The 27,916-nt window shown below is 39.2% G+C and overlaps 1 protein-coding gene across 1 annotated transcript in view; it reads left to right on the forward strand.

Annotated features, from left to right (window-relative positions):
• Window positions 1–27,916, forward strand: part of QSOX1 (quiescin sulfhydryl oxidase 1) — a 108,876-nt gene that overhangs the window by 70,715 nt on the left and 10,245 nt on the right. The window contains exons 9-11 of the mRNA XM_053693942.1: window positions 9,232–9,354; window positions 12,803–12,962; window positions 18,205–18,381. Of these exons, the coding sequence (XP_053549917.1) occupies window positions 9,232–9,354; window positions 12,803–12,962; window positions 18,205–18,381 (460 nt within the window). The remainder of the gene's footprint in view (window positions 1–9,231; window positions 9,355–12,802; window positions 12,963–18,204; window positions 18,382–27,916) is intronic.

A 27,916-nucleotide genomic window follows, 5' to 3' on the forward strand; every position in this document is an offset into this window, starting at 1 on the left:
CGCTCATGTGTGCAAATAAAGAGCTATCTTATAAGCGCTCATGTGTGCAAATAAAGAGCAATCTTATACGCGCTCATGTGTGCAAATAAAGAGCTATCTTATAAGCGCTCATGTGTGCAAATAAAGAGCAATCTTATACGCGCTCATGTGTGCAAATAAAGAGCTATCTTCTAAGCGCTCATGTGTGCAAATAAAGAGCTATCTTATAAGCGCTCATGTGTGCAAATAAAGAGCTATCTTATAAGCGCTCATGTGTGCAAATAAAGAGCTATCTTATAAGCGCTCATGTGTGCAAATAAAGAGCAATCTTATACGCGCTCATGTGTGCAAATAAAGAGCTATCTTCTAAGCGCTCATGTGTGCAAATAAAGAGCTATCTTCTAAGCGCTCATGTGTGCAAATAAAGAGCTATCTTATAAGCGCTCATGTGCGCAAATAAAGAGCTATCTTATAAGCGCTCACGTGTGCAAATAAAGAGCAATCTTATAAGCGCTCACGTGTGCAAATAAAGAGCAATCTTATACGCGCTCATGTGTGCAAATAAAGAGCTATCTTCTAAGCGCTCATGTGTGCAAATAAAGAGCTATCTTCTAAGCGCTCATGTGTGCAAATAAAGAGCTATCTTATAAGCGCTCACGTGTGCAAATAAAGAGCAATCTTATAAGCGCTGACGTGTGCAAATAAAGAGCTATCTTATAAGCGCTCACGTGTGCAAATAAAGAGCTATCTTATAAGCGCTCATGTGTGCAAATAAAGAGCTATCTTATACACGCTTATGTGTGTGTGCAAATAAAGAGCTATCTTATAAGCGCTCAAGTGTACAAATAAAGAGCAATCTTATACATGATTATGTGTGCAAATAAAGAGCAATCTTATACACGCTTATGTGTGCAAATAAAAAGCTATCTTATAAGCGCTCAAGTGTACAAATAAAGAACAATCTTATACATGCTTATGTGTGCAAATAAAGAGCTATCTTATAAGCGCTCAAGTGTACAAATAAAGAGCAATCTTATACATGCTTATGTGTGCAAATAAAGAGCAATCTTATACACGCTTATGTGTGCAAATAAAGAGCTATCTTATAAGCGCTCACGTGTACAAATAAAGAGCTATCTTATACGCGCTCACATGTGGAAATAAAGAGCTATCTTATACACGCTTATGTGTGCAAATAAAGAGCTATCTTATAAGCGCTCAAGTGTACAAATAAAGAGCAATCTTATGCATGCTTATGTGTGCAAATAAAGAGCAATCTTCTACACGCTTATGTGTGCAAATAAAGAGCTATCTTATAAGTGCTTACGTGTACAAATAAAGAGCTATCTTATAAGCGCTTACGTGTGCAAATAAAGAGCAATCTTATACACGCTCATGTGTGCAAATAAAGAGCAATCTTATACGCGCTCACGTGTGCAAATAAAGAGCAATCTTATATGTGCTCACGTGTGCAGATAAAGAGCTATCTTATACGTGCTCACGTGTGCAAATAAAGAGCTATCTTATAAGCGCTCACGTGTGCAAATAAAGAGCTATCTTATACGTGCTCACGTGTGCAAATAAAGAGCTATCTTATACGTGCTCACGTGTGCAGATAAAGAGCTATCTTATAAGCGCTCATGTGTGCAGATAAAGAGCTATCTTATACGTGCTCACGTGTGCAAATAAAGAGCTATCTTATAAGCGCTCACGTGTGCAAATAAAGAGCTATCTTATACGTGCTCACGTGTGCATATAAAGAGCTATCTTATACGTGCTCATGTGTGCAAATAAAGAGCTATCTTATACGTGCTCACGTGTGCAGATAAAGAGCTATCTTATACGTGCTCACGTGTGCAAATAAAGAGCTATCTTATACGTGCTCACGTGTGCAAATAAAGAGCTATCTTATACGTGCTCACGTGTGCAAATAAAGAGCTATCTTATAAGCGCTCACGTGTGCAGATAAAGAGCTATCTTATACGTGCTCACGTGTGCAAACTAAGAGCTATCTTATAAGCGCTCACAGTTGCAAATAAAGAGCTATCTTATACGCGCTCACGTGTGCAAATAAAGAGCTATCTTATAAGCGCTCACGTGTGCAAATAAAGAGCAATCTTATACGCGCTCACATGTGCAAATAAAGAGCTATCTTATACGCGCTCACATGTGCAAATAAAGAGCTATCTTATACACGCTAACATGTACACATAAACATTGCCTATTCAGTGCATTGGTTTGATGTGTTTATAAGGTGGTTTAGGTAGGTTACAATGTTATATTGATAACTGGGTACACATAAACATTAGCCAATCAGTGCATTGGTTTGATGTGTTTATTTATAAGGTGGTTTAGGTAGGTTACAGTGTTATATTGTTAACTGTGTACACATAAACATTAGCCAATCAGTGCGTTGGTTTGATGTGTTTATTTATAAGGTGGTTTAGGTAGGTTACAATGTTATATTGATAACTGTGTACACATAAACATTAGCCAATCAGTGTGTTGGTTTGATGTGTTTACTTATGAGGCGGTTTAGGTAGGTTATGTCGCTGTTTTGATAACTGTGGTCTATTGTGTTGATCTGAGAATTAATGATAGATATTACTTTTCACCACTATGTACTTGTAAAGCCACATTTGTTTTTTTTCCCATACATCACAGTGACTGGTGCCTTTATCATATCTCGGCACATGCTGTATTGTGTCACCAGACCAGATTCACAGATTTGTTTTTAAAGAGACACTAAATGTATAATGTAATATCACTTAAAGAGCTAGATTACAAGTGAAGCACAAAATATCGCTTTCACGAAAGCTATATTTGCGTTCCACTGAGTAATACCAGCGCATGCAAATGTGCGCTGGTATTACAAGTTAGCCGCAATGCGAACGTGACCTTGCATTCACATTGCTGGGACGCATTGTGCTCACAAGAGCGCCCTTCTGTAGGCTCCAATGGGAGCCTCGTTCTCATTCCGTTAGACACGGCATGAGAACTAGCGCAGTGAAGGGGGTAAGTCGTGCAGCGATGGCAGCAAATTGTAAATATATATGATTATATACATTTATATTTATGTGTAAATATGTACTAACACAACATAAATATACACTCACCTCCGCTTTATTAGGTACACGTTGCTAGTACCGGGTTGGACCCCTTTTGCCTTCAGAACTGCCTTAATTCTTCATGGCATAGATTCAACAAGGTGTTGGAAACATTCCTCAGACATTTTGGCCCATATTGACATGATAGCATCACGCAGTTGCTGCAGATTTGTTGGCTGTACATCCATAATGGGAATCTCCCGTTCCACCACATCCCAAAGGTGCTCTATTGGATTGAGATCTGGTGACTGTGGAGGCCATTGGAGTTCAGGTAGAGCTGCAACAACTAATCGATATAATCAATAATAATCGATTATGAAAATAGTTGTCATGAATCTCATAATCAATTAGTTGGTTTGCAATTAGTTGGTCTGTGCACAACACCAGCTGCTTCACTCCAATGAGCTCCTGCACATGGTATTGTGTTTTATGGTTATGCCCTTAGCCTAAAGGACGTCTATAGACGTTTGCTTTTCACTTTTTTCAGGACAGTATAAGTTTACAACTACCCCTGGCTTATGTGCAACCCAGAAATAATAGGAATCATCATTTGGATTGTTTATATTAAATCAGGTGATTTGGGACTATGCTTTGCATGACATAGTGCTGAGCTTGTTATTTACACCTAGCGCTAGATTGATGGGAATTATTTGATTTGATGTGCACTTTTATCTTTTATCTGTTTGCACAATTAGCGGGTTGCTTGCTATTGATTATATGTACCGTATAGATAAATGTGTAAGGCTTAAGTATAAATCTATTATTTTAAGAGCAGATATTTTCCCCCTAACCTTATAGCTGGTTATTTACCATTGCATATAGATATTCAAGATAATTTTTTATGTTAGAATGAAGTCCAGGCTTACTTTTTTTAAGAGGCCCCTTGCATTGGTGGAGCTTACAAAGATAAATATCCCACCTTGGTGAAATTGGCAAAACCCTACTTATGCATCTCAGGCACCTCATCACCATCTGAGCACCTCTTCTCTGCTGCAGGCAACATGGCTTGCAAAAAGAGAGCCAGCCACAGCCAGGAGCACGTGGTCATGTTGATATTTTTACATTTCAATGCAAAGTTTCTGAAAGAGTGAACAGAATGTTATAAACAGTGATAGTCTACCTCTTTCTAGTTCTACCTCTTTGAAACAGTTTGTGGTTTGGTTTTGCTTAATTATGAAAATTGATTCTGCTGCTTAAAAAATTAATGTAAAGTTTTAGTCTGAAGTTTATATTTGTAACATTCAGTATGTTGATTGTATTTTAAATATAGGGAAAAAAATATTATTTATTTTTATCCGATTAGTCGATTAATTGAAAAAATTATCGATCGATTATTCTATTATGAAAATAATCTTTAGTTGCAGCCCTCATTGTCATGTTCAAGAAACCAGTTTAAGATGCTTTGAGCTTTGTGACATGGTGCATTATCCTGCTGGAAGTAGCCTTCAGGAGATGGGTACACTGTAGTCATACAGGGATGGACATGGTCAGCAACAATACTCTGGTAGGCTGTGGCGTTTATGCGATGTTCAATTGGTACTAAGGGGCCCAAAGTGTGCCAAGAAAAAATATCCCCCACAGCATTACACCACCACCACCAGCCTGAACCGTTGATACAAGGCAGGATGGATTCATGCTTTCATGTTGTTTACCCCAAATTCTGACCCTACCATCTGAATGTTGCAGCTGAAATGGAGACTCATCAGACCAGGCAACGTTTTTTCCAATCTTCTATTGTCCAATTAAGGTGAGCCTGTGTGAATTGTAGCCTCAGTTTCCTGTTCTTAGCTGACAGGAGTGGCACCCGGTGTGGTCTTCTGTTGCTGTAGCCCATCTGCTTCAAGGTTCAACGTGTTGTGCGTTCAGTGATGGTATTCTGCATACCTTGGTTGTAACAATGTGGTTATTTGAGTTACTGTTGCCTTTCTATCATCTCAAACCAGTCTGCCCATTCTCCTCAGACCTCTGACAACAACAAGGCATTGTCATCCACACAGCTGCAGCTCACTGGATATTTTCTCTTTTTCAGACCATTCTCTGTAAACCTTAGAGATAGTTGTGCGTGAAAATCTCAGTAGATCAGTAGTTTTTGAAATGCTCAGACCAGCCCGTCTGGCACCAACAACCATGTCACGTTCAAAAGTCACTTAAATCCCCATTCTGATGCTTGGTTTGAACTTCAGCAAGTCGTCTTCACCACGTCTAGATGCCTAAATGCATTGAGTTGCTGCCATGTGATTGGCTGATTAGCAATTTGTGTTACCAAGCAATTGAACAGGTGTACCTAATAAAGTGGCCGGTGAGTGTATATATTTACTGGTAACACACATTCCCCTAGACTGCAATGTTCTTTTCAGTGCCGTTTTTATTTTCTAACACCCCACACCTGCTAACTTTATCCCCAAAATACTGGCTAGTGCAGTAAATTTATTAAAAAATAAAAATTATATTATTTTTATTTTGTAATAAACTACACTAGACAGTATTTTAGGTTGACATTGTTTTTATTACATTTTTGTCAAAAGAAAGAACTAAAGACAGTAAGTGACAATCCAGCAATATAAACAGGCATTGAGATTTACCCAATAATATGGTTACATAACCTTTAGATACATATAAATACGTAGCTTTGTATTTTATAACAGATGTATTAGATAATCTTAAAGGGATACTGAACCCAATTTTTTTCTTTCGTGATTCAGATAGAGCAGAAATTTTAAACAACTTTCTAATTTACTCCTATTATCACATTTTCTTCATTCTCTTTGTATGTTTATTTGAAAAGCAAGAATGTAAGTTTAGATGCCGGCCCATTTTTGGTGAACAAACTGTGTTGTCCTTGCTGATTGGACAGTACCAATATACTAGTGCTGTCCATGGTTCTGAACAAACAATTTGCTGGCTCCTTAGCTTAGATGCCTTCTTTTTTAAATAAAGATAGCAAGAGAACAAAGAAAAATTGATAATATGAGTAAATTAGAAAATTGCTTAAAATTGCATGCTCTATCTGAATCACGAAAGAAAAAAATTTGGGCTCAGTGTCCCTTTAACCATATATATAAACCAATGTCTATAATACATCTTGATTAAAGATCATATTGGCAATTTGGGTTGGTCCCTTAAATAGATAGGACCAGAATGATACATACAATGGGTAAGTAATGTTACTTTTTCTGTTTGAAGAATGCCTTTTGAAAATAGTAAGAAAGAATTGGTTAATGAGGTAATAGAAAAACAGGGAGAAAAGAAAAAAAAATAAGTAGATGCTTATCTTGGTATCTTACTGTTGTCGGGGTTTTCCTGTCGGACTACCGGATCCTTACGGCCAGTCTTGATGCTATGATGCGATTGATGTACCCAGCCCTTCCTACTTCAGAATTGTTAAGGGGACACTGAACCCAAAGTTTTTCTTTCGTGATTCAGATAGAGCATGACATTTTAAGCAACTTTCTAATATACGCCTATTATCAAATTTTCTTCATTCTCTTGGTATCTGTATTTGAAATGCAAGAATGTAAGTTTAGATGCCGGCCCATTTTTAGTGAACATCCTGGGTTGTCCTTGCTGATTTGTGGATACATTTATCCACCAATAAACAAGTGCTGTCACGAGTTCTGAACCAAAAAAAGCTTAGATGCCTTTTTCAAATAAAGATAGCAAGAGAATTAAGAAAAATTGATAATAGGAGTAAATTAGAAAGTTGCTTAAAATTACATGCTCTGTCTGAATCATGAAAGAAATTTTTTTGGGTTCAGTGTCCCTTTAATGTCTATATTTTAAGTTTGTGCCTTGTACATTATCCAATAAAACCATGTCTTTTTTAAAAAATTGTTTGAGTGCACTAGACAGTATTTTGGGGACATTTGAGTCACATTTAGAAAATAACCAGATATCTGATCTCTGGTTAATTTTATAAGCGCTAATAACCAGCCACTTTTAATCTAGCTTTAAAGGGACAGTTTACTCAAAAATTTTCTCCCCTTTTAATTTGTTCCCAATGATCCACTTTACCTGCTGGAGTGTATTAAATTGTTTACAAGTAGCTCCTTTACCCTTATATTGGCATTTGAAATTGTTAATTTAGCATGTGGTATCCCCACCTATTCTGAAAGTTTGTGGCCGCGCGTACCAGCTATAGATAAGCTTTGTAAACATAGCCAGCAGAAGAAATTACACTCCCAGTGTGATAAAGCAGAAATAAGGTAATAAAATGTTGATTTTCCATTGTTCTCTCAAAGTATTGGTGATTGTTTTAAGGACAGATATAAGATAAGGAAGCAGGTATATGTGCACAATGTGATACAGTAATGAGATCTGATTATACCTACAGATATAAGATACAGACACAGGTATATGTACACAATGTGATAAAGTAATGAGATCTGATTATACCTACAGATATAACATACAGACACATGTATATGTACACAATGTGATACAGTAATGAGATCTGATTATACCTACAGATATAAGATACAGAAGCAGGTATATGTACACAATGTGATAAAATAATGAGATCTGATTATACCTACAGATATAAGATAAAGGAGCAGGTATGTGTACACAATGTGATATAGTAATGAGATCTTATTATATCTACAGATATAAGATAAAGAAGCAGGTATATGTACTCAATGTGATAAAGTAATGCAATCTGATTATACCTACAGATATAAGATAAAGAAGCAGGTATATGTACACAATGTGATACAGTAATGAGATCTGATTATACCTACAGATATAAGATAAAGACACAGGTATATGTACACAATGTGATAAAGTAATGAGATCTGATTATACCTACATATATAAGATAAAGACACATGTATATGTACACAATGTGATAAAGTAATGAGATCTGATTATACCTACAAGCTCAACCTATTTTATTAGGCTGTGGCTTCAAAACACAAAATCAGAGCTTTAATATACAGAAATAAACCTTAAAAAGCTAATTTTCATACATTTTTTACTCTGCAGTTGGTAAAAAAAGCAATTGTAAACACATTAAGGGAAAAACTATTTTACAGTATACTGTCCCTTTAAGTGTTTGATTAAGGTTTTTTTATCTAGTGTTTTTGAAAAGATAGGATTTACCATCACTAAAAATAAACTTCACCTTCATCAGTTTAAAAAAAAATAAAAATGATGAAAAGGTGCCATTATTTTGCCCCGGTTTTACTGCTTAGCTAAGTGGCTCAGGGGCAGATTTATTATTTTTTTTAGTTTACTGACCTTTCAATATCCTTGTAAGATACACAGGAAGTCTTTAACCAAACTTCAAATAAGCTTATTTCTGATCTTTGGAAACATAAAAGATCACCACTAGAGGGAGCCATTGCAGTAATTTCCCTTCCTTTTACCCAGAAACTCATCTGATTGTTAAATATAACATTTTGAAATGGGTTTAAAATACACTACACACTGAAAAAAAGACTTAATTTAATGTTGCATTTGTTTCACATATCCTTAATGTAACAGATATATAGTTTGTTTCAAATGTTAAAAAAAAATCAACTAGATGTGTTCAGCTAGCTGCCAGTAGTGCACTGATGTTTGTTCATCAAAGGATAACAAGAGAATGAAGCAAATTTGATAGAAGTAAATTGGAACGTTGTTCAAAATTGTAAATTCTATGCAAATCATGATTTTTTTTTGTATTTCCTGTCCCTTTTTAAACTGCAAAAAAATCTATCATGTAAATGAAAGAGCACTTTTTATACAAGTTAGAGGTTTATTTAACTTCTTAATGACATCTGATGTACACGTGCTTTAATTTTCACTCTAGGGGTTAAATAGTGCGGCTCTCACAGCCTGTCTTGCTGCTGTCAGCGAGACCCGCACTTTTACAGGGCTGAAAACAGGGTACATCCGTGTCATTAAGGGGTTAAACAGGAGGTGCAAGTACCACTAGGCCTTATAGACTGTGCACGAGCTCAAGCATAAAACCATAGTTTTCCTTTCTCAATAAAGGAGAATCCATTTTACAAAAATTCTAATATATTTTAAGTGGTCTCTCTTAGATGCAACAAATAAATCTCCTTTTGTATCTTTTTAATCCAGCAATTGGGGAAAACTATTTTATATGTTTGTTTTCTTTGTTATTCTGTGTTGTTAGAGGTAATTCTTCTCCTTTCTCTCTCAGTTTTTCCCTGCACGCCCCATGCTTCGGACACTTCTGTTTACAGTCGGTATCTGGCTTCGTAAACAAGCCGGCAAAACCGTTTTGTACGATGACTTTGAAGATGTGTTAAACAACAAAAACCAGGTATAACCCCCCCCCCCCCGCATTTCTACTGTTCCCTCCAGATATATTTACTGTGTGAGCTCAGTTTGCCTTTATATCAATAAAAATATGTAGTCTAAAGTATCAGTATTATTATTCGAAGATATCAGGGTGTTTATTCTAGGGAATTGCATTTTTTTCATTATTGGGCTAATTTTAGCTCTAAATTTATTAAAGTATAATCGCAACACACAAATATTTGTGCAAATATAAATATATTTGTGAGTTGCACTTTTACTAAAAAAAAAATAAAGGCACCAAACTTAGCCCAATACCACAGACCGCAGCCATTTTCAACATTCGTTTTGCTAAAAAATGCTGAATAATGAAACAATTGCACATTTCTAGTTTATTTTATTCTTTTGGAGGTCATTGAGGTCAACACAATACCTTAAAGGGACAGTCTAGTCAAAATTAAACGTTCATGATTCAGATAGAGCATGCAATTTTAAGCAACTTTCTAATTTATTCCTATTATCGATTTGTATTCGCTCTCTTGGTATCTTTATTAGAAAAGGCAACAATGTAAGCTTAGGAGTCAGCCCATTTTTGATCCAGCACTTTCTGGTTGGTGTTTAAATGCAGCCACCAATCAGTGAGCGCTACCCAGGGTTCTGAACCAAAAATGGGCCGGCTCATAAGCTTACATTCAAATAAAGATACCAAGAGAACGAAGAAAAATTGATAATAGGAGTAAATTAGAAAGTTTGTTAAAATGGCTGTTCTATCCGAATCATGAAAATTTAATTTTGACTAGACTGTCCCTTTAAAAAAACAACAACAATTATTGTGTGGTTTACCAGTAGCTTCTCAGTGCTTTAAAGCAATGTAAAAACTACAGTCTTTCCATGAGAGCATACGGAGGTAGGCTTAGTGTGTCACACGTCTTTTCATGAGAACATACTGAGGTAGGTTTAGTGTGGTGCACGTGCCTTTCCATGAGAGCATACTGAGGTAGGCTTAGTGTGTCACACATGTCTTTTCATGAGAACATACTGAGGTAGGTTTAGTGTGGTGCACGTGCCTTTCCATGAGAGCCTACTTAGGTAGGCTTAGTGTGGCACACATGTCTTTTCATGAGAACATACTGAGGTAGGTTTAGTGTGGTGCACGTGCCTTTCCATGAGAGCCTACTTAGGTAGGCTTAGTGTGGCACACATGTCTTTTCAGCCATTTTCAGGGTGTTTGATAATTGTACTGAAAATGTTACTGATATGTGTTACTCATTATGATTATTTGGTCTAATTGCACAGAGTTCCAAATCAAAATTGAACTTACAAGATTCTGACAAAGTGTAATTTTTTAAAATCACATTTTTCCCTTGGTATAACTTGCTGAAACTTAGTATGCTCTCATAGAAAGGAACTGAGGTAAGCGCAGAAGTGTGCATGTGGCATAAACACCATATGGCAGCTATGTTTGTATCACTGTTTGTAACAGTTATACATATAGTGCACAAGTCACGTACACGCTCCTGAGCCTACCTCAGTATGCTGCCATTTCAGCAAATTACTGTATACCAAAGAGGTATATTGTTGGAAAGTTGTGGGTTTTTTAAATGTTACTCTCTATGTGAATCATGAAATCTTAATTTTGTCTTCATGTCGTACCCAGGTTTTATCAAGAGAGAAATTTGGCAATTAAAGTAAACTGAAAATTTTGAGAGATATTAAAGGGACAGTCCAAACAAAAATATATTATTGCTTAAAAAGATAGATAATGCCTTACTACCCATTCCACTGCTTTGCACAAAAAACATGGTTATGTTAATATATTTTATACATTTCTGCCTGTTTCTAAGTCACTAAAGACAGCCCCTTAATTACATGTTTTTTATTAGCTTTTCACATCAGGGGAAGCTGGTTCATGTGAGCCATATAGATATCATTGTGCTCACGCCTGTGGATTCTAACACCACAGCACTAATTGGCTTAAATGCAAGTCAATAGATAAAGTCATGTGATCAGGGGGCTGTCAGAAGATGCTTAGAAACAAGAGATAAAAAGTATATTAATATAACTGTGTTTTCAGTGCAAAACTGGGGGATGGGTAATAAAGGGATTATCTATCTTTATAAACAATAACACTTATTTTGTAGACTGTCCCTTTAATGTAATTTTTTTTCTTTGATGCATACAATAAGATATTTATTTATATATATATATAAACATATTTTTGCATGTTGGATGTGTCCCTGTTGCTCAGCAACTTCTACCTATAGAGATTAATTGTGCACAAACATGCACTTCGTAAAGAAAATATTTACAAAAATAAAATAAAAATCTTTAAAGCCGTAGTAACATCAACATTAACCTTTTATGATAAAGCATGCAATTTTAAACAACTTCCCAATTTACTTTTTGTAATCTAATTTGCTTTGTTCTTTTGGTATCCTTTGTTGAACAGTATACCTAGGTAAGCTCAGGAGCAGTAGCACACACTACTGGGGAGCTAGCTGCTTATTGGTGACTGCACATATATGCCTCTTGTCATTGTTTCACTTGGTGTGTTCAGCTATCGCCCAGTAGTGCATTACTGCTCCGTCAACAAAGACCTCAAGAGAATGAAACAAATGAGATAACAGAAGTAAATTGGAAAGTTGTTTATATTGTATGTTCTATCTGAAACACAAAAGAAACATTTAGGGTTTCACGACCCTTTAACTTAAAGGGACAGTCTAGTCAAAATTAAACTTTCATGATTCAGATAGAGCAGCCATTTTAAGAAACTTTCTAATTTATTCCTATTATCAATTTTTCTTCGTTCTCTTGGTATCTTTATTTGAAAAAGCAAGAATGTAAGCTTAGGAACTTGCTGATTGGTGGCTACATTTAGACTCCTAAGCGTACATTCTTGCTTTTTTAAATATAGATATCAGAACGAAGAAAAATTGATAATAGGAGTAAATTAGAAAGTTGATTAAAATTGCTTCTCTATCTGAATCATGAAAGTATAATTTTGACCTGACTGTCCCTTTAACATTTTGTTCGCCAAACATGTTGAACAGGTTTAAATTGTGATCTTTCAATTAATTTGTATATTTTTAATGTTGTTGTTTAACCCTTTTCTGCCGGGACTTATTTGTAAACACATAAGTAAAAATGGAATACACAGGATTGTTCATGTGAACGCGTGATGGGATCGGGTCAGGGAGGAGTGCCTATGACGCTAGACACACCCTCCAGCCCACAATCCCATTTAGCAAGTGTCTATGGCTTCACGACAGCCAAACGGCTAGGATGTTCCATGGCGTCTTAACGGCACTAAAGCCCAGCGCAGTTAGTACATCATGGAACGTCCTAAGGACGTGAAGGGGTTAATGTCTCTTTCCGACGTCACAAGGTTTATGAAGTGCAGCAGATCTGTTGTATATCTTGTAAATTGTCTCTTTGTGTAATGTGTGTCTCCCTTTTTCATATTCTCTGCCTAGCCAAAGCCGCTGCGTGCTGTGATGGCTCCGGACGTGAACTATGTTTGGTGTCAGGGCTCTAAGCCTGAATTCCGGGGATTTCCCTGTTCTCTCTGGACTCTCTTTCACCTACTAACTGTGCAGGCGTCTGATCTGTCGCGGCAAGGGCTGGCCAGGTCTGGTGAGTACCACGTGAAGATACAACGTGCTCTCTACTGTCATCCTCATGAACGAGCAGCATCTAAACATGATGATTTTTTTTTCTTGAAAAAATGTGATGCAAACATTTTTTAAAGGTGAAAATAAACTAATACCAGTTGTATTGGCTTGTAGTTGTGTTCTACTAATGTTTAGTGGCTCAATCAGCATTAGCAAGAAGTAACAGTCAGCCAATGAGCATTACCAGGAAGTACCTGTCAGCCAATGAACATTACCAGGAAGTACCTGTCAGCCAATGAACATTACCAGGAAGTACCTGTCAGCCAATTAGCATTAACAGGGAGAATATGTCAGCCAGTGAGCATTAGCAGGAAATAGGTGTCAGACAATTAGCATTATCAAAAAGTAACTTCCAGCAAAAGAGCATTAGCAGGATGTACAGATCAGTCAATGAGCATCAGCAGGAAGTACCTGTCAGCCAATGAGCATTAGCAGGAATAATCTATCAGCCAATGAGTATTAGCAGGAAGTACCTGTCAGCCAATGAGAATTAGCAGGCAGAATCTATCAGCCAATGAGTATTAGCAGGAAGAATCTTTTAGCCATTGAGCATTAGCAGGAAGTACCTGTCAGCCAGTGACCATTAGCAGAAAGTACCTGTGAGCCAATGACCATTAGCAGGAAGTACCTATTAGCCAATGACGATTAGCACGAAGGACCTGTCAGCCAATGAGCATTAGCAGAAAGTACCTGTCAGCCAATGAGCATTAGCAGGAAGTACCTGTCAGCCAATGATTATTAGCAGGAGGTACCGGACAGCCAATGAGCATTAGCAGGAAGAATCTATCAGCCAATGAGCATTAGCAGGAAGTACCTGTCATCCAATGAGCATTAGCAGGAAGAATCTATCAGCCAATGAACATTAGCTGGAAGTACCTTTCAGTCAGTGACCATTAGCAGGAAGTACCTGTCAGCCAATGAGCATTAGCAGGAAGTACCTTTCAGTCAGTGACTATTAGCAGGAAGTACATGTCAGCCAATGAGCATTAGCAGGAAGTACCTTTCAGTCAGTGAGCATTAGCAGGAAGTGCCTGTCAGCCAATGAGCATTAGCAGGAAGTACAGTACCTTTCAGTCAGTGAGCATTAGCAGGAAGTACCTGTCAGCTAATGAGCATTAGCAGGAAGTACCTGTCAGCCAGTGAGCATTAGCAGGAAGGACCTGTCAGCCAATGAGCATTAGCAGGAAGTACCTGTCAGCCAATGAGCATTAGCAGGAAGTACCTGTCAGCCAATGAGCATTAGCAGGAAGTACCTGTCAGCCAATGACCATTAGCTGGAAGTACCTTTCAGTCAGTGACCATTAGCAGGAAGTACCTGTCAGCCAATGAGCATTAGCAGGAAGTACCTTTCAGTCAGTGACTATTAGCAGGAAGTACATGTCAGCCAATGAGCATTAGCAGGAAGTACCTTTCAGTCAGTGAGCATTAGCAGGAAGTGCCTGTCAGCCAATGAGCATTAGCAGGAAGTACAGTACCTTTCAGTCAGTGAGCATTAGCAGGAAGTACCTGTCAGCTAATGAGCATTAGCAGGAAGTACCTGTCAGCCAGTGAGCATTAGCAGGAAGGACCTGTCAGCCAATGAGCATTAGCAGGAAGTACCTGTCAGCCAATGAGCATTAGCAGGAAGTACCTGTCAGCCAATGAGCATTAGCAGGAAGTACCTGTCAGCCAATGACCATTAGCAGGAAGTGCCTGTCAGTCAGTGAGCATTAGCAGGAAGTGCCTTTCAGTCAGTGAGCATTAGCAGGAAGTGCCTGTCAGCCAATGAGCATTAGCAGGAAGTACCTGTCAGCCAATGAGCATTAGCAGGAAGAACCTGTCAGCCAGTGACCATTAGCAGGAATTACATGTCAGCCAATGAGCATTAGCAGGAAGTGCCTTTCAGTCAGTGAGCATTAGCAGGAAGTGCCTGTCAGCCAATGAGCATTAGCAGGAAGTACCTGTCAGCCAATGAGCATTAGCAGGAAGAACCTGTCAGCCAGTGACCATTAGCAGGAAGTACCTGTCAGCCAATCAGCATTAGCAGCAAGTGCACACGTGACACTGGTAAATCGTTTTAAATTTAACTGTGAGCAACTTTTACTGCATATTTATTTCATGGATACTTGAACATTTTTATTAGAATGTCTCTCTACAACCACTCACTTTACTGATATGCACAGGAGCCAAGGGTTTTGTGGTTCCTTTAGTAGGAAACAAAAGCAGAAATACAAATCACTATGGTAGATACCAGTTATTAAAATGCATTTTGTACCTGGCCAACAAGAAAGATGGCTCCATGCTAAATATGACTAGAAGGAAACGTGATATTTTCTTGCCATGCTTATCTCAGGAGAAACGTATAAGAGATGTATTTGTTTGGACACTTGTACAAGCCTTTATTAGGGTGTTAAAGGGACATTAAAAATGTTGAAGTTGTTTAAATATGTGTAGTTGAAAAATTTAGCAATATCCTCTATTCCTGTAACATTAAACCATGTAAAATAGTTGTTCTACTTTTGCTACGTTCCGTGTAGCCATTGTTTACACACTTTGGGTGCTAATATTTTTTCCGCTTGGGTACTAACTGAGCTCAAAGTAAAAAATGAGTGCTGCCGGGTTAGCATGCATATTATAAGTTGATGGTAAAAAGGTAGCGTATGAGTAAAATACAGAGGAGCGCTAACTTCAGGATTTCAGGTATTGCAACCACACTAAATCCTCCTCCCCATAGACTTCTATGTAGCGTGCTGAAGAAATCCTTATTAGTTATCTCTTGTGCGCTAAACCAACAGTGAGCTAGATCAACTGCGCTAAAGCGGAAGGTGCATTAGGAATACTGTACTTTCCTATGCCCTTCACATAGAAGAAATTTTATTTTTATTTTTAAACATATATATATCTTTTTTTTAAATATATATCTATACCTATTTATGTTAATATATATAAATAAATAAAAAGAGCATTTTTCTAAGTTAGGAACATAGGAATTTCAAGTATTTCTGTTAAAACCATTAAAAATTATATTGCATGTTTCAAGGTATTTGACAAAAAGTGTGTGTATATGTATATTTATCTGTTTATATCTATATATGTGTGTGTGTATATGTGTGTGTGTGTATATGTATATTTATCTGTTTATATCTATATATGTGTGTGTGTATGTATATTTATCTGTTTTATATCTATATATGTGTGTGTGTATGTATATATATCTGTTTATCTATATATGTGTGTGTATGTATATTTATCTGTTTTATATCTATATATGTGTGTGTATGTATATTTATCTGTTTTATATCTATATATGTGTGTGTATGTATATATATCTGTTTATATCTATATATGTGTGTGTGTATGTATATATATATCTGTTTATATCTATATATGTGTGTGTGTGTATGTATATATATCTGTTTATATCTATATATGTGTGTGTGTGTATGTATATTTATCTGTTTTATATCTATATATGTGTGTGTGTATGTATATATATCTGTTTATATCTATATATGTGTGTGTGTATGTATATATATCTGTTTATATCTATATATGTGTGTGTGTGTATGTATATATATATGTTTATATCTATATATGTGTGTGTGTATGTATATTTATCTGTTTTATATCTATATATGTGTGTGTGTATGTATATATATCTGTTTATCTATATATGTGTGTGTATGTATATATATCTGTTTATCTATATATGTGTGTGTATGTATATTTATCTGTTTTATATCTATATATGTGTGTGTATGTATATATATCTGTTTATATCTATATATGTGTGTGTGTATGTATATATATATCTGTTTATATCTATATATGTGTGTGTGTGTATGTATATATATCTGTTTATATCTATATATGTGTGTGTGTATGTATATTTATCTGTTTTATATCTATATATGTGTGTGTGTATGTATATATATCTGTTTATATCTATATATGTGTGTGTGTATGTATATATATCTGTTTATATCTATATATGTGTGTGTGTGTATGTATATATATATGTTTATATCTATATATGTGTGTGTGTATGTATATTTATCTGTTTTATATCTATATATGTGTGTGTGTATGTATATATATCTGTTTATATCTATATATGTGTGTGTGTATGTATATATATCTGTTTATATCTATATATGTGTGTGTGTATGTATATATATCTGTTTATATCTATATATGTGTGTGTGTATGTATATATATCTGTTTATATCTATATATGTGTGTGTGTATGTATATTTATCTGTTTTATATCTATATATGTGTGTGTGTATGTATATATATCTGTTTATATCTATATATGTGTGTGTGTATGAATATATATCTGTTTATATCTATATATGTGTGTGTGTATGTATATATATCTGTTTATATCTATATATGTGTGTGTGTATGTATATTTATCTGTTTTATATCTATATATGTGTGTGTGTATGGATATATATATATATGTGTGTGTGTATGTATATATATCTGTTTATATCTATATATGTGTGTGTGTATGTATATATATCTGTTTATATCTATATATGTGTGTGTGTATGTATATATATCTGTTTATATCTATATATGTGTGTGTGTATGTATATATATATTCCAATGAAACACTCTGCCATATACCATATCCCTTTTTTACCCTTTTAAGACATTTTTAACAATATTAAAAACTTTTTTGTTTATTAAATATTGGTATATAGGTGTATAATAGTTTATATTAATTTGTTTTGGATGTGTATTGTGAAACTTTTTTTAACCCTTACACTTTACTTCAGGACTCAAGTTACGCTAAATATTCTGGCACAGTTTTAGCTTTCGCTCCAGCGCAACCTATAACTTTCAGCTTGTAATATGAACACTGTTTATCGTTGCCCTGATATCCATTTAAATTATAGGTTGCACTAGAGAGATGTCAGCGTACAGGGTTTGCCTGTCGTTAAGGAAATAAACAATAAAAAGTATTTTAAATCTTAAAAAAGTTGTGATTATGACTGCAACTCCTTGTGTTAATTTTATTGGTGACCTTTTGGAGTTTTAGCAAAAGTTTTATAATAAATAATTCCTTAATAAATCTGCTCATTTATTTTACTGGGACTGCAATTTACGCAGGTTATACGTTTTGTAGTTTTAAATATCCAGATTGGATCAGATGTATATTATGTTCATTAAATGGTGGAATATAATTTGCTGACAGCTCTGTTTTTCTACCTTAGCCCCACAGGAGGTACTGCAAGCAATGCGAGGTTATGTGCAGCATTTCTTTGGCTGCACGGAGTGTGCAGGGCATTTTGAAGAAATGGCGGCAGAATCCATGAGGAGCGTGCGCTCCTTAGATAGTGCGATCACATGGCTGTGGGAGCGTCATAACCGTGTAAATAAAAGATTAGCAGGTAAGAAGATAGTGTATGTATATATATATATATATATATATATATATATATATATATATATATATATATATATATACAGTGGGGCAAAAAAGTATTTAGTCAGCCACCAATTGTGCAAGTTCTCCCACTTAAGAAGATGAGAGAGGCCTGTCATTTTCATCATAGGTATACCTCATCCATGAGAGACAAAATGTGGAAACAAATCCAGACAATCACATTGTCTGATTTGGAAAGAATTTATTTGCATATTATGGTGGAAATAATATTTGGTCAATATCAAAAGTTCATCTCAATACTTTGTTATATATCCTTTGTTGGCAATGACAGAGGTCAAACGTTTTCTGTAAGTCTTCACAAGGTTGTCACACACTGTTGCTGGTATGTTGGCCCATTCCTGCATGCAGATCTTCTCTAGAGCAGTGATGTTTTGGGGCTGTCGCTGGCCAACACGGACTTTCAACTCCCTCCAAAGGTTTTCAATGGGGTTGAGATCTGGAGACTGGCTAGGCCACTCCAGGACCTTGAAATGCTTCTTACGAAGCAACTCATTTGTTGCCCGGGCGGTGTGTTTGGGATCATTGTCATGCTGAAAGACCCAGCCATGTTTCATCTTCAATGCCCTTGCTGATGGAAGGAGGTCTGCACTCAAAATCTCACGATACATGGCCCCATTCATTCTTTCATGTACACGGATCAGTCGTCCTGTTCCCTTTGCAGAGAAGCAGCCCCAAAGCATGATGTTGCCACCCCCATGCTTCACAGTAGGTATGGCGTTCTTTGGTTGCAACTCAGCATTCTCTCTCCTCCAAACATGATGAGTTGTGTTTCTACCAAACAGTTCTACTTTGGTTTCATCTGACCATATGACATTCTCCCAATCCGCTTCTGGATCATCCAAATGCTCTCTAGCATACTTCAGATGGGCCCGGACATGTACTGGCTTAAGCAGGGGGACACGTCTGGCACTGCAGGATCTGAGTCCATGGCGGCTTAGTGTGTTACTGATGGTAGCCTTTGTTACGTTGGTCCCAGCTCTCTGCAGGTCATTCACTAGGTCCCCCTGTGTGGTTCTGGGATGTTTGCTCACCGTTCTTGTGATCATTTTGACCCCACGGGGTGAGATCTTGCGTGGAGCCCCAGATCGAGGGAGATTATCAGTGGTCTTGTATGTCTTCCATTTTCTAATTATTGCTCCCACAGTTGATTTCTTCACACCAAGCTGCTTGCCTATTGCAGATTCAGTCTTCCCAGCCTTGTGCAGGTCTACAATTTTGTTTCTGATGTCCTTCGACAGCTCTTTGGTCTTCACCATAGTGGAGTTTGGAGTGTGACTGTTTGAGGTTGTGGACAGGTGTCTTTTATACTGATAACAAGTTCAAACAGGTGCCATTAATACAGGTAATGAGTGGAGGACAGAGGAGCCTCTTAAAGAAGAAGATACAGGTCTGTGAGAGCCAGAAATCTTGCTTGTTTGTAGGTGACCAAATACTTATTTTCCACCATAATATGCAAATAAATTCTTTCCAAATCAGACAATGTGATTGTCTGGATTTGTTTCCACATTTTGTCTCTCATAGTTGAGGTATACCTATGATGAAAATTACAGGCCTCTCTCATCTTCTTAAGTGGGAGAACTTGCACAATTGGTGGCTGACTAAATACTTTTTTGCCCCACTGTATATATATATATATATATATATATATATATATATTTATTTTACAAAAATGTAGTAACTGTGCCTGTTATCAGTTATATCAACATCACTTTATACTTTTTCATTGTGTATTTGTGTGCGCATTTGCATGCATGTATTTTGTTTTCCATTTTAATACAGGGGCTAAAACTTAAATCTAACTCATATAAAAGCATACAAGCAGGGCAATTACTAGGTTAAGTTTTTGCTTATTGGAAATTTGAAACTTATATTTCCATCTTAATGGGAGGAGAGTCTACTGCTTCATTCATTACTTGTGGGAAATAAGAACCTGGCCACCAGGAGGAGGCAAAGACACCCCAGCCAAAGGCTTAAATACCTCCCCCACTCCCCTCATCCCCCAGTAATTCTTTGCCTTTTGTCACAGGAGGTTGGCAGAGAAGTGTTAGAAGTTCGAGATAGTTTCTTATGGAGGGTAGTACTCTTTGCAATGGGACTGGAGTTTTAAGTAGTCCTATCAGCCTCTCAGTGAGAGCATGGATAAAAGTTAGAGTCCGGAGATGCAGGGAGTGTCGTCTCTGCGAAACCATCCCAACTCATATTAACAGCTCCTGGGCAATCAGCGTCGACGAGTATCGCTGCCTGCCTTTATTCTCTCAAGTCCATGTCAGGAGCGATGCTACTAACTTGTCACACTTGTAGGGCCGTGTTCCTGTTCCACGGCATAGATTCTGGTAAGATTGTTTCATTTATACACATATGATAATGCAAGAAGACAGGGTCACAGTGTGTCTCCTTTTATCTGATAGAATCAAGGGTTAATATCCCTGAAAAGGGGATTATTGAATAGGTGGGGGATTTATGCATAATTACCATAATTACTTTATTGTGTTAATGCTATGTCATGTGTGAGATGAGGCTCTAGCAATGTGTGAACACTTAGGTGAAGATCGGGGTGGCCATTTTTGGCGCGCTTTCTCTGTAGTGCACGGGCAGTCCTGCATGACACTCCATGTGACCGGGTGTGGCCTCTTCAACTTCTTCTTTCCTGATCAGCATTTGCTGGAGTCGTAACGGTTTCTCTGTGGTCCGGGTCAAAGGAGGTGGTGAGTGCCCCAGCCATTGGTCTAAAAAGGTGCCATTTAATCTATCTCAGTCCGTATTAAAGGTGCAAGCTATGGAGGACTCTGATATGTTAGAGGATACTCCCTCTTTAATTAAATCTAATACCTGTGTTTATTGTGAGGAGGTACAGGTTGAACCGCCTGCTCAACTGTGTTCCACATGCTTTGATAAAATTACAATATCTAAGAAGAATAGGATATTTAGTACTACTGAGCCGTCCACCTCTGAGGGTTCTCCGTCCCGCGAGGTGCCTTCCCAACATTCATCTCTGATTACACATGTAGCTCCCCAAGGCCCTACTAATCCTCCTGCGGGAGGGGCCTCGTGGCGCCAGAGTTCGCTACCAAGTTGCAAGAGGCGGTGTCTGCAACCTTCCATGCCCTACCATGCCCTGCAAAGCGTAAGTGAAGGAAAAAGCATAGCTTTCCGTCCCAGGCGTCATATACTCCATTGGATGTCTCTGAGAGATTATCAGACAAAGAGGACGCAGCCGACTCGTCGGAGGGCGCTCTCTCTGTGACATAATCGGCGTCTAGCCAGATTTTAAGTCTAAGATGGAGCATTTGCGCTTTTTACTGAAAGAAGTACTTGCTACGTTGGAGGTTCTGGAACCGAAACTTTCGGAAGAACCTTCGATCCCTAAACTAGATAGGGTTTACTAGGACAGGGTGGTGCCTCAGACCTTATCAGTCCCCGTTAAGATGGCTATGATTATTGACAGGGTGGTGCCTCAGACCTTACCAGTCCCTGTGAAGATGGCTATGATTATTAAAAGTGAGTGGGAGAAGCTGGGTTCGTCCTTTTCTCCTTCTACCTCTTTTAAAAAGCTTTTCCCCATTCCGGACTCTCAGCTTGAGCTATAGGGGGCTATTCCTAAAGTGAATGGAGCGATCTCCACACTCGCTAAGCGCATGACTATTCCCCTCGAGGATAGTTCGTCGTTCAAAGCCCGTGGATAAAAAGTTGGAATCCATGTTGAAAAAGATGTTCCAACTCATAGGGTTTGTTGTCCAACCGGCAGCGGCGATCACTGCGGTGTCTGGAGCGGCTACCTATTGGTGTGATGCATTGTCAGCTATGGTCGAGGTGGAGACTCCCCTCGAAGAGATACAAGAAAAAATTAAGGCCTTAAGGGTCGCAAATTCCTTTATCTGTGGTGCAAATATGCAGGTTATTCGCCTGAATGCTAAGACAGGTTTCTCTGTTTTAGCCCTTAGGGCTCTGTGGTTAAAGTCGTGGTCTGCTGACATGACTTCCAAGTTTAGATTACTATCCCTTCCATTTCAAGGGAAAGTCCTTTTTTGGTCCTGGCCTTGACTCTATCATATCCATGGCCACAGGAGGCAAGGGTGCTTTCCTTTCGCAAGCCTAAGGGCTTTACTTTTCATCCCTTTCGTTCGGACAAGTCTCAACGCCAGCAGCCTGCTGGGAAGACTGAGCAGTCCAAGGGATCTTGGAAGCCAGCTAACTCTCCGAACAAGACCAAGCAGAGCAAGGAGCCCGCAGAGACAAAGTCGGCATGAAGGTATGGCCCCCGATCCGTCACCGTATCGCGTAGGGGGCAGACTATCTCTGTTCGCAGAGGCTTGGACGAGAGACGTACAGGATCCTTGGGTTCTGGAGGTTATCACCCACGGTTACAGGTTAGGTTTCAGGTCTAATCCGCCCAGGGTCAGATTCCTCTTGTCAAACCTACCCTCAAGACCAGAGAAGAGAAACACCTTTCTAGAGTGCATGAGGGATCTGTCTTCTCTCTGAGTAATCGTCCCAGTACCTCTAGCAGAAAGGGGTCTAGGGGTACTATTCAAACCTTTTCTTGGTCCCAAAGAAGGAGGGCACGTTCCACCCAATTCTGGATCTAAAGTGCCTAAACAAGATTCTCTCGGTCCCATCGTTCAAAATGGAGACGGTCAGATCGATTCTGACCCTAGTTCAAGAGGGGCAATTTATGACGACAATAGACTTGAAGGATGCCTACCTTCACATGCCAATCCACAAGGACCATGTCAGGTTCCTAAGATTCACATTTCTGGACCAACACTTCCAGTTTGTGGCCCTACTGTTTGGTCTGGCGCCCGCCCCAAGAGTCTTTACGAAGGTTTTGGGGATGCTGCTCGTAGTAACGAGAGCCAGAGGTATTGCGGTGGCTTATTATCTGGACGATATTCTGGTTCAGGCTCCATCTTGCAATCTCGCAAAGGACCACTTGAGGGCTCTTCTTCTTCTCCTTCGATCCCATGGATGGAAGATAAACAAAGGAAAGAGTTCTCTGGTCCCCAGCAACAGGGTGGAGTTCCTGGGTACGATAATAGATTCCATATCGATGAATATATTCTTTACAGAGCAGAGACGTTCCGAGATTGTGTCCAGCTGCCTTGCCCTTCAGACCTCCTCAAGGTCATCTGTGGCCAGGTGTATGAAGGTGATTGGGCTCATGATATCCAGCATAGATGTCATTCCTTTTGTCAGGTTCCATCTCAGACCTTTTCAGTTATGCATGTTGAGACAATGGAACGGCAATCACTCAGATCTATCCCAACAGATCTCTTTGGACAACCGAGTGAGGGAATCCCTCTCTTGGTGAATCTGTCTGGGATAGCTGGCCGAGGGGACATCCTGGGAGATTGTGACGACTGACGCAAGTCTGTCAGGATGGGGAGCTGTTTGGGGTGCCAGAAGGGCACAAGGCAAGTGGATATTCTGGAACTTCAGGCGATATTTAACGCTCTGAAGGCTCGGCCCCACCTGGGGTCGTCCCGATTCATCATATTCCAGTCGGACAACATTACCTCGTTGGCTTACATAAACTATCAGGGGGGAACGAGAAACTCCTTAGCCATGAGGGAAGTATCTCGGATTCTGGAATGGGCAGAGACTCACAATTGTTCGCTCTCTGCGATCCACATTCCGGGTGTGGACAACTGGGAAGCAGACTTTCTCAGTAGACAATTGTTTCATCCGGGGGAATGGTCTCTCCATCCCGAAGGTGTTTGTGGAGATCTGCAACAGATGGGGGACGCCGGAGATAGACCTCATGGCGTCCAGACTCAACTTCAAGCTACCCAGATACGGGTCGCGGTCCAGGGACCCTTAGGCAGAGCTGATAGATGCCTTAGTGGTGCCTTAGGAGTTCAATCTAATTTAAATTTTTCCACAGTTGCCACTTCTTCTTCGAGTGGTGGCCCGCATCAAACAGGAGCAAACTTTGACCATTCTGATTGTTCCGTTGTGGCCGCGGAGGACGTGGTTTGCGGATCTGGTGGGGATGTCATCGTCTCCTCCATGGAGGTTGCCCTGTCCCAGAGATCTGCTTGTTCAGGGTCCCTTTCTACACCAAAATCTCGATTCTCTGAGGCTGACTGCGTGGAGATTGAATGCCTAGTCTTGGCCAAGAGAGGTTTTTCTGAGAGAGTAATTGATACTCTCATCCAGGACAGGAAGCCAGTCACTCGTCGCATCTATCATAAGGTGTGGATGACCTACTTATCCTGGTGTAAAGACCATGGATATCCCTGGCACAAGGTTAGGGTATCCAGGATTCTAGCCTTTCTCCAGGATGGATTGGATAAGGGCCTTGTCGCCAGTTCCTTAAAGGGACAGATTTCGGCGTTATCAGTGCTGTTACACAAGAAGCTAGCGGATCTTCCTGATATTCAGTCCTTTGTTCAGGCTCTGTCTAGGATCAGACCTGCCTTTAGAAATTCTGCTCCTCCTTGGAGTTTAAATTTGGTTCTTAAGGTGTTGCAGTGGGCTCTGTTTGAGCCTATGCATGCGCTTGACATTAAGATTCTTTCCTGGAAGGTTCTATTTCTTCTGGCTATTGCATCGGCTTGCAGAGTCTCTGAGTTAGCGGCCTTGCAATCTGAGCCCTCTTACCTGGTCTTTCAAGCTGATAAGGCTGTGCTTCGTACTGGGTTGGGATTTCTTCCCAAGGTGGTGTCAGATCGTAGCATCAATCAGGAGATAGTAATTCCTTCTTTGTGTCCTAACCCTTCTTCGTCTAAGGAAAGGTTACTATATAACTTGGATGTGATTCGAACCTTGAAGTTTTATCTACAGGCCACGATAGATTTCAGACAGATTTTGTCTTTATTTGTGGTGTATTCAGGGAAGCATAAGGGGCAGAGGGCCTCTTCCACTTCTCTGTCCTTTTGGTTGAGGAGGATTATCCATTTGGCCTAATAGACATCCATACATAAGCCTCCTCAGAGGATTACGGCTCACTCAACTAGAGCTGTGGCCTCTTCTTGAGCCTTTAAGAACGAGGCCTCTGTGGAACAGATTTGTAAGGCGGCTACTTGGTCCTCCTTACATACTTTTACAAATGTGTGATGTCTTTGCTTCGGCGGAAGCTGTTTTTGGGAGAAATGTTCTGCAGGCTGTGGTACCCTCTGTATACTGTCCGCCTCCTTTTACCCTCCCATTAAGATGGAAAACATAAATTATGCTTACCTGATAATTTCATTTCCATCTGTGGGAGGAGAGTCCACTGCTCCCGCCCATTTGCTCTGGTGGGCGGACCTAAATTTTAATATTATTCTTCTGGCACCATTTATATCCTGATATTTCTCTTCCTGTTCCTTGTTCCCTTGGCAGAATGACGGGGGGATGAGGGGAGTGGGGGAGGTATTTAAGCCTTTGGCTGGGGTGTCTTTGCCTCCTCCTGGTGGCCAGGTTCTTAATTCCCACAAGTAATGAATGAAGCAGTGGACTCTCCTCCCACAGATGAAAATGAAATTATCAGGTAAGCATAATTTGTTTTTTTGCCCTAGGCAATTCTATAACTGCAGTATATATGTTTCGGCCTACTTAAAAAAAAAAGGCACTTACCTAGAGCAGCAGATTTTTTTTGGAGGGCAGCACTTTTTTAGTTTTACTACACACACGCTCCCTAGACCCACACATATACCCCCACTGCACTATACACCACAAACTCACACACACATATACACCCCCCACTGCACTACACACCACAAACTCACACACATATATGCACCCCCCACTGCACTACACACCACAAACTCACACTCACAAATACACACCTACACTACACTACACACCGCAAACTCACACTCACATATACACACCTACACTGCACTACACACCACAAACTCACACGCACATATACACACCTACACTGCACTACACACCACAAACTCACACGCACATATACACACCTACACTGCACTACACACCACAAACTCACACGCACATATACACACCTACACTGCACTACACACCACAAACTCACACTCACATATACACACCTACACTGCACTTCACACCACAAACTCACACTCACATATACACACCTACACTGCACTACACACCACAAACTCAAACTCACATATATACACCCACAATGCACTACACACCACAAACTCACACACACATATAAACACCCACACTGCACTACACACCACAAACTCCCACACACATATACACACCTACACTGCACTACACACCACAAACTCACACGCACATATACACACCCACAATGCACTACACACCACAAACTCACACTCACATATACACACCTACACTGCACTACACACCACAAACTCACACTCACATATACACACCTACACTGCACTACACACCACAAACTCACACTCACATATACACACCTACACTGCACTACACACCACAAACTCTCACACACATATACACACCTACACTTCACTACACACCACACACACATATACACACCTACACTGCACTACACACCACAAACTCACACACACATATACACACCTACACTGCACTACACACCACAAACTCACACACACATATACACTCCCACAATACACTACACACCTACACTGCACTACAAACCACAAACTCATACACATATATATATATATACAAACCTACACTGCACTACACACCACAAACTCACACACACATATACACACCCACACTACACTACACACCACAAACTCACACGCACATACACACCTACACTGCACTACACACCAGAAACTCACACACACACGCATATACACACCTACACTACACACCACAAACTCACACTCACATATACACACCTACACTGCACTACACACCACAAACTCACACTCACATATACACACCTACACTGCACTACACACCACACACATATACACACCTACACTAAACTCACACACACATATACACACCTACACTGTTCTACACACCACAAACTCATACACATATATACACACCTACACTGCACTACAAACCACAAACTCATACACATATATACACACCTACACTTCACTACACACCACAAACTCACACACACATATACACACCTACACTGTTCTACACACCACAAACTCATACACATATATACACACCTACACTGCACTACACACCACAAACTCTCACACACATATACACACCTACACTTCACTACACACCACAAACTCACACGCACATATACACACCTACACTGCACTACACACCACAAACTCACACTCACATATACACACCTACACTGCACTTCACACCACAAACTCACACTCACATATACACACCTACACTGCACTACACACCACAAACTCAAACTCACATATATACACCCACAATGCACTACACACCACAAACTCACACACACATATAAACACCCACACTGCACTACACACCACAAACTCCCACACACATATACACACCTACACTGCACTACACACCACAAACTCACACGCACATATACACACCCACAATGCACTACACACCACAAACTCACACTCACATATACACACCTACACTGCACT

Source organism: Bombina bombina, chromosome 10, assembly GCF_027579735.1.
Source record: "Bombina bombina isolate aBomBom1 chromosome 10, aBomBom1.pri, whole genome shotgun sequence".
Classification (NCBI taxonomy): Eukaryota; Metazoa; Chordata; class Amphibia; order Anura; family Bombinatoridae; genus Bombina; species Bombina bombina.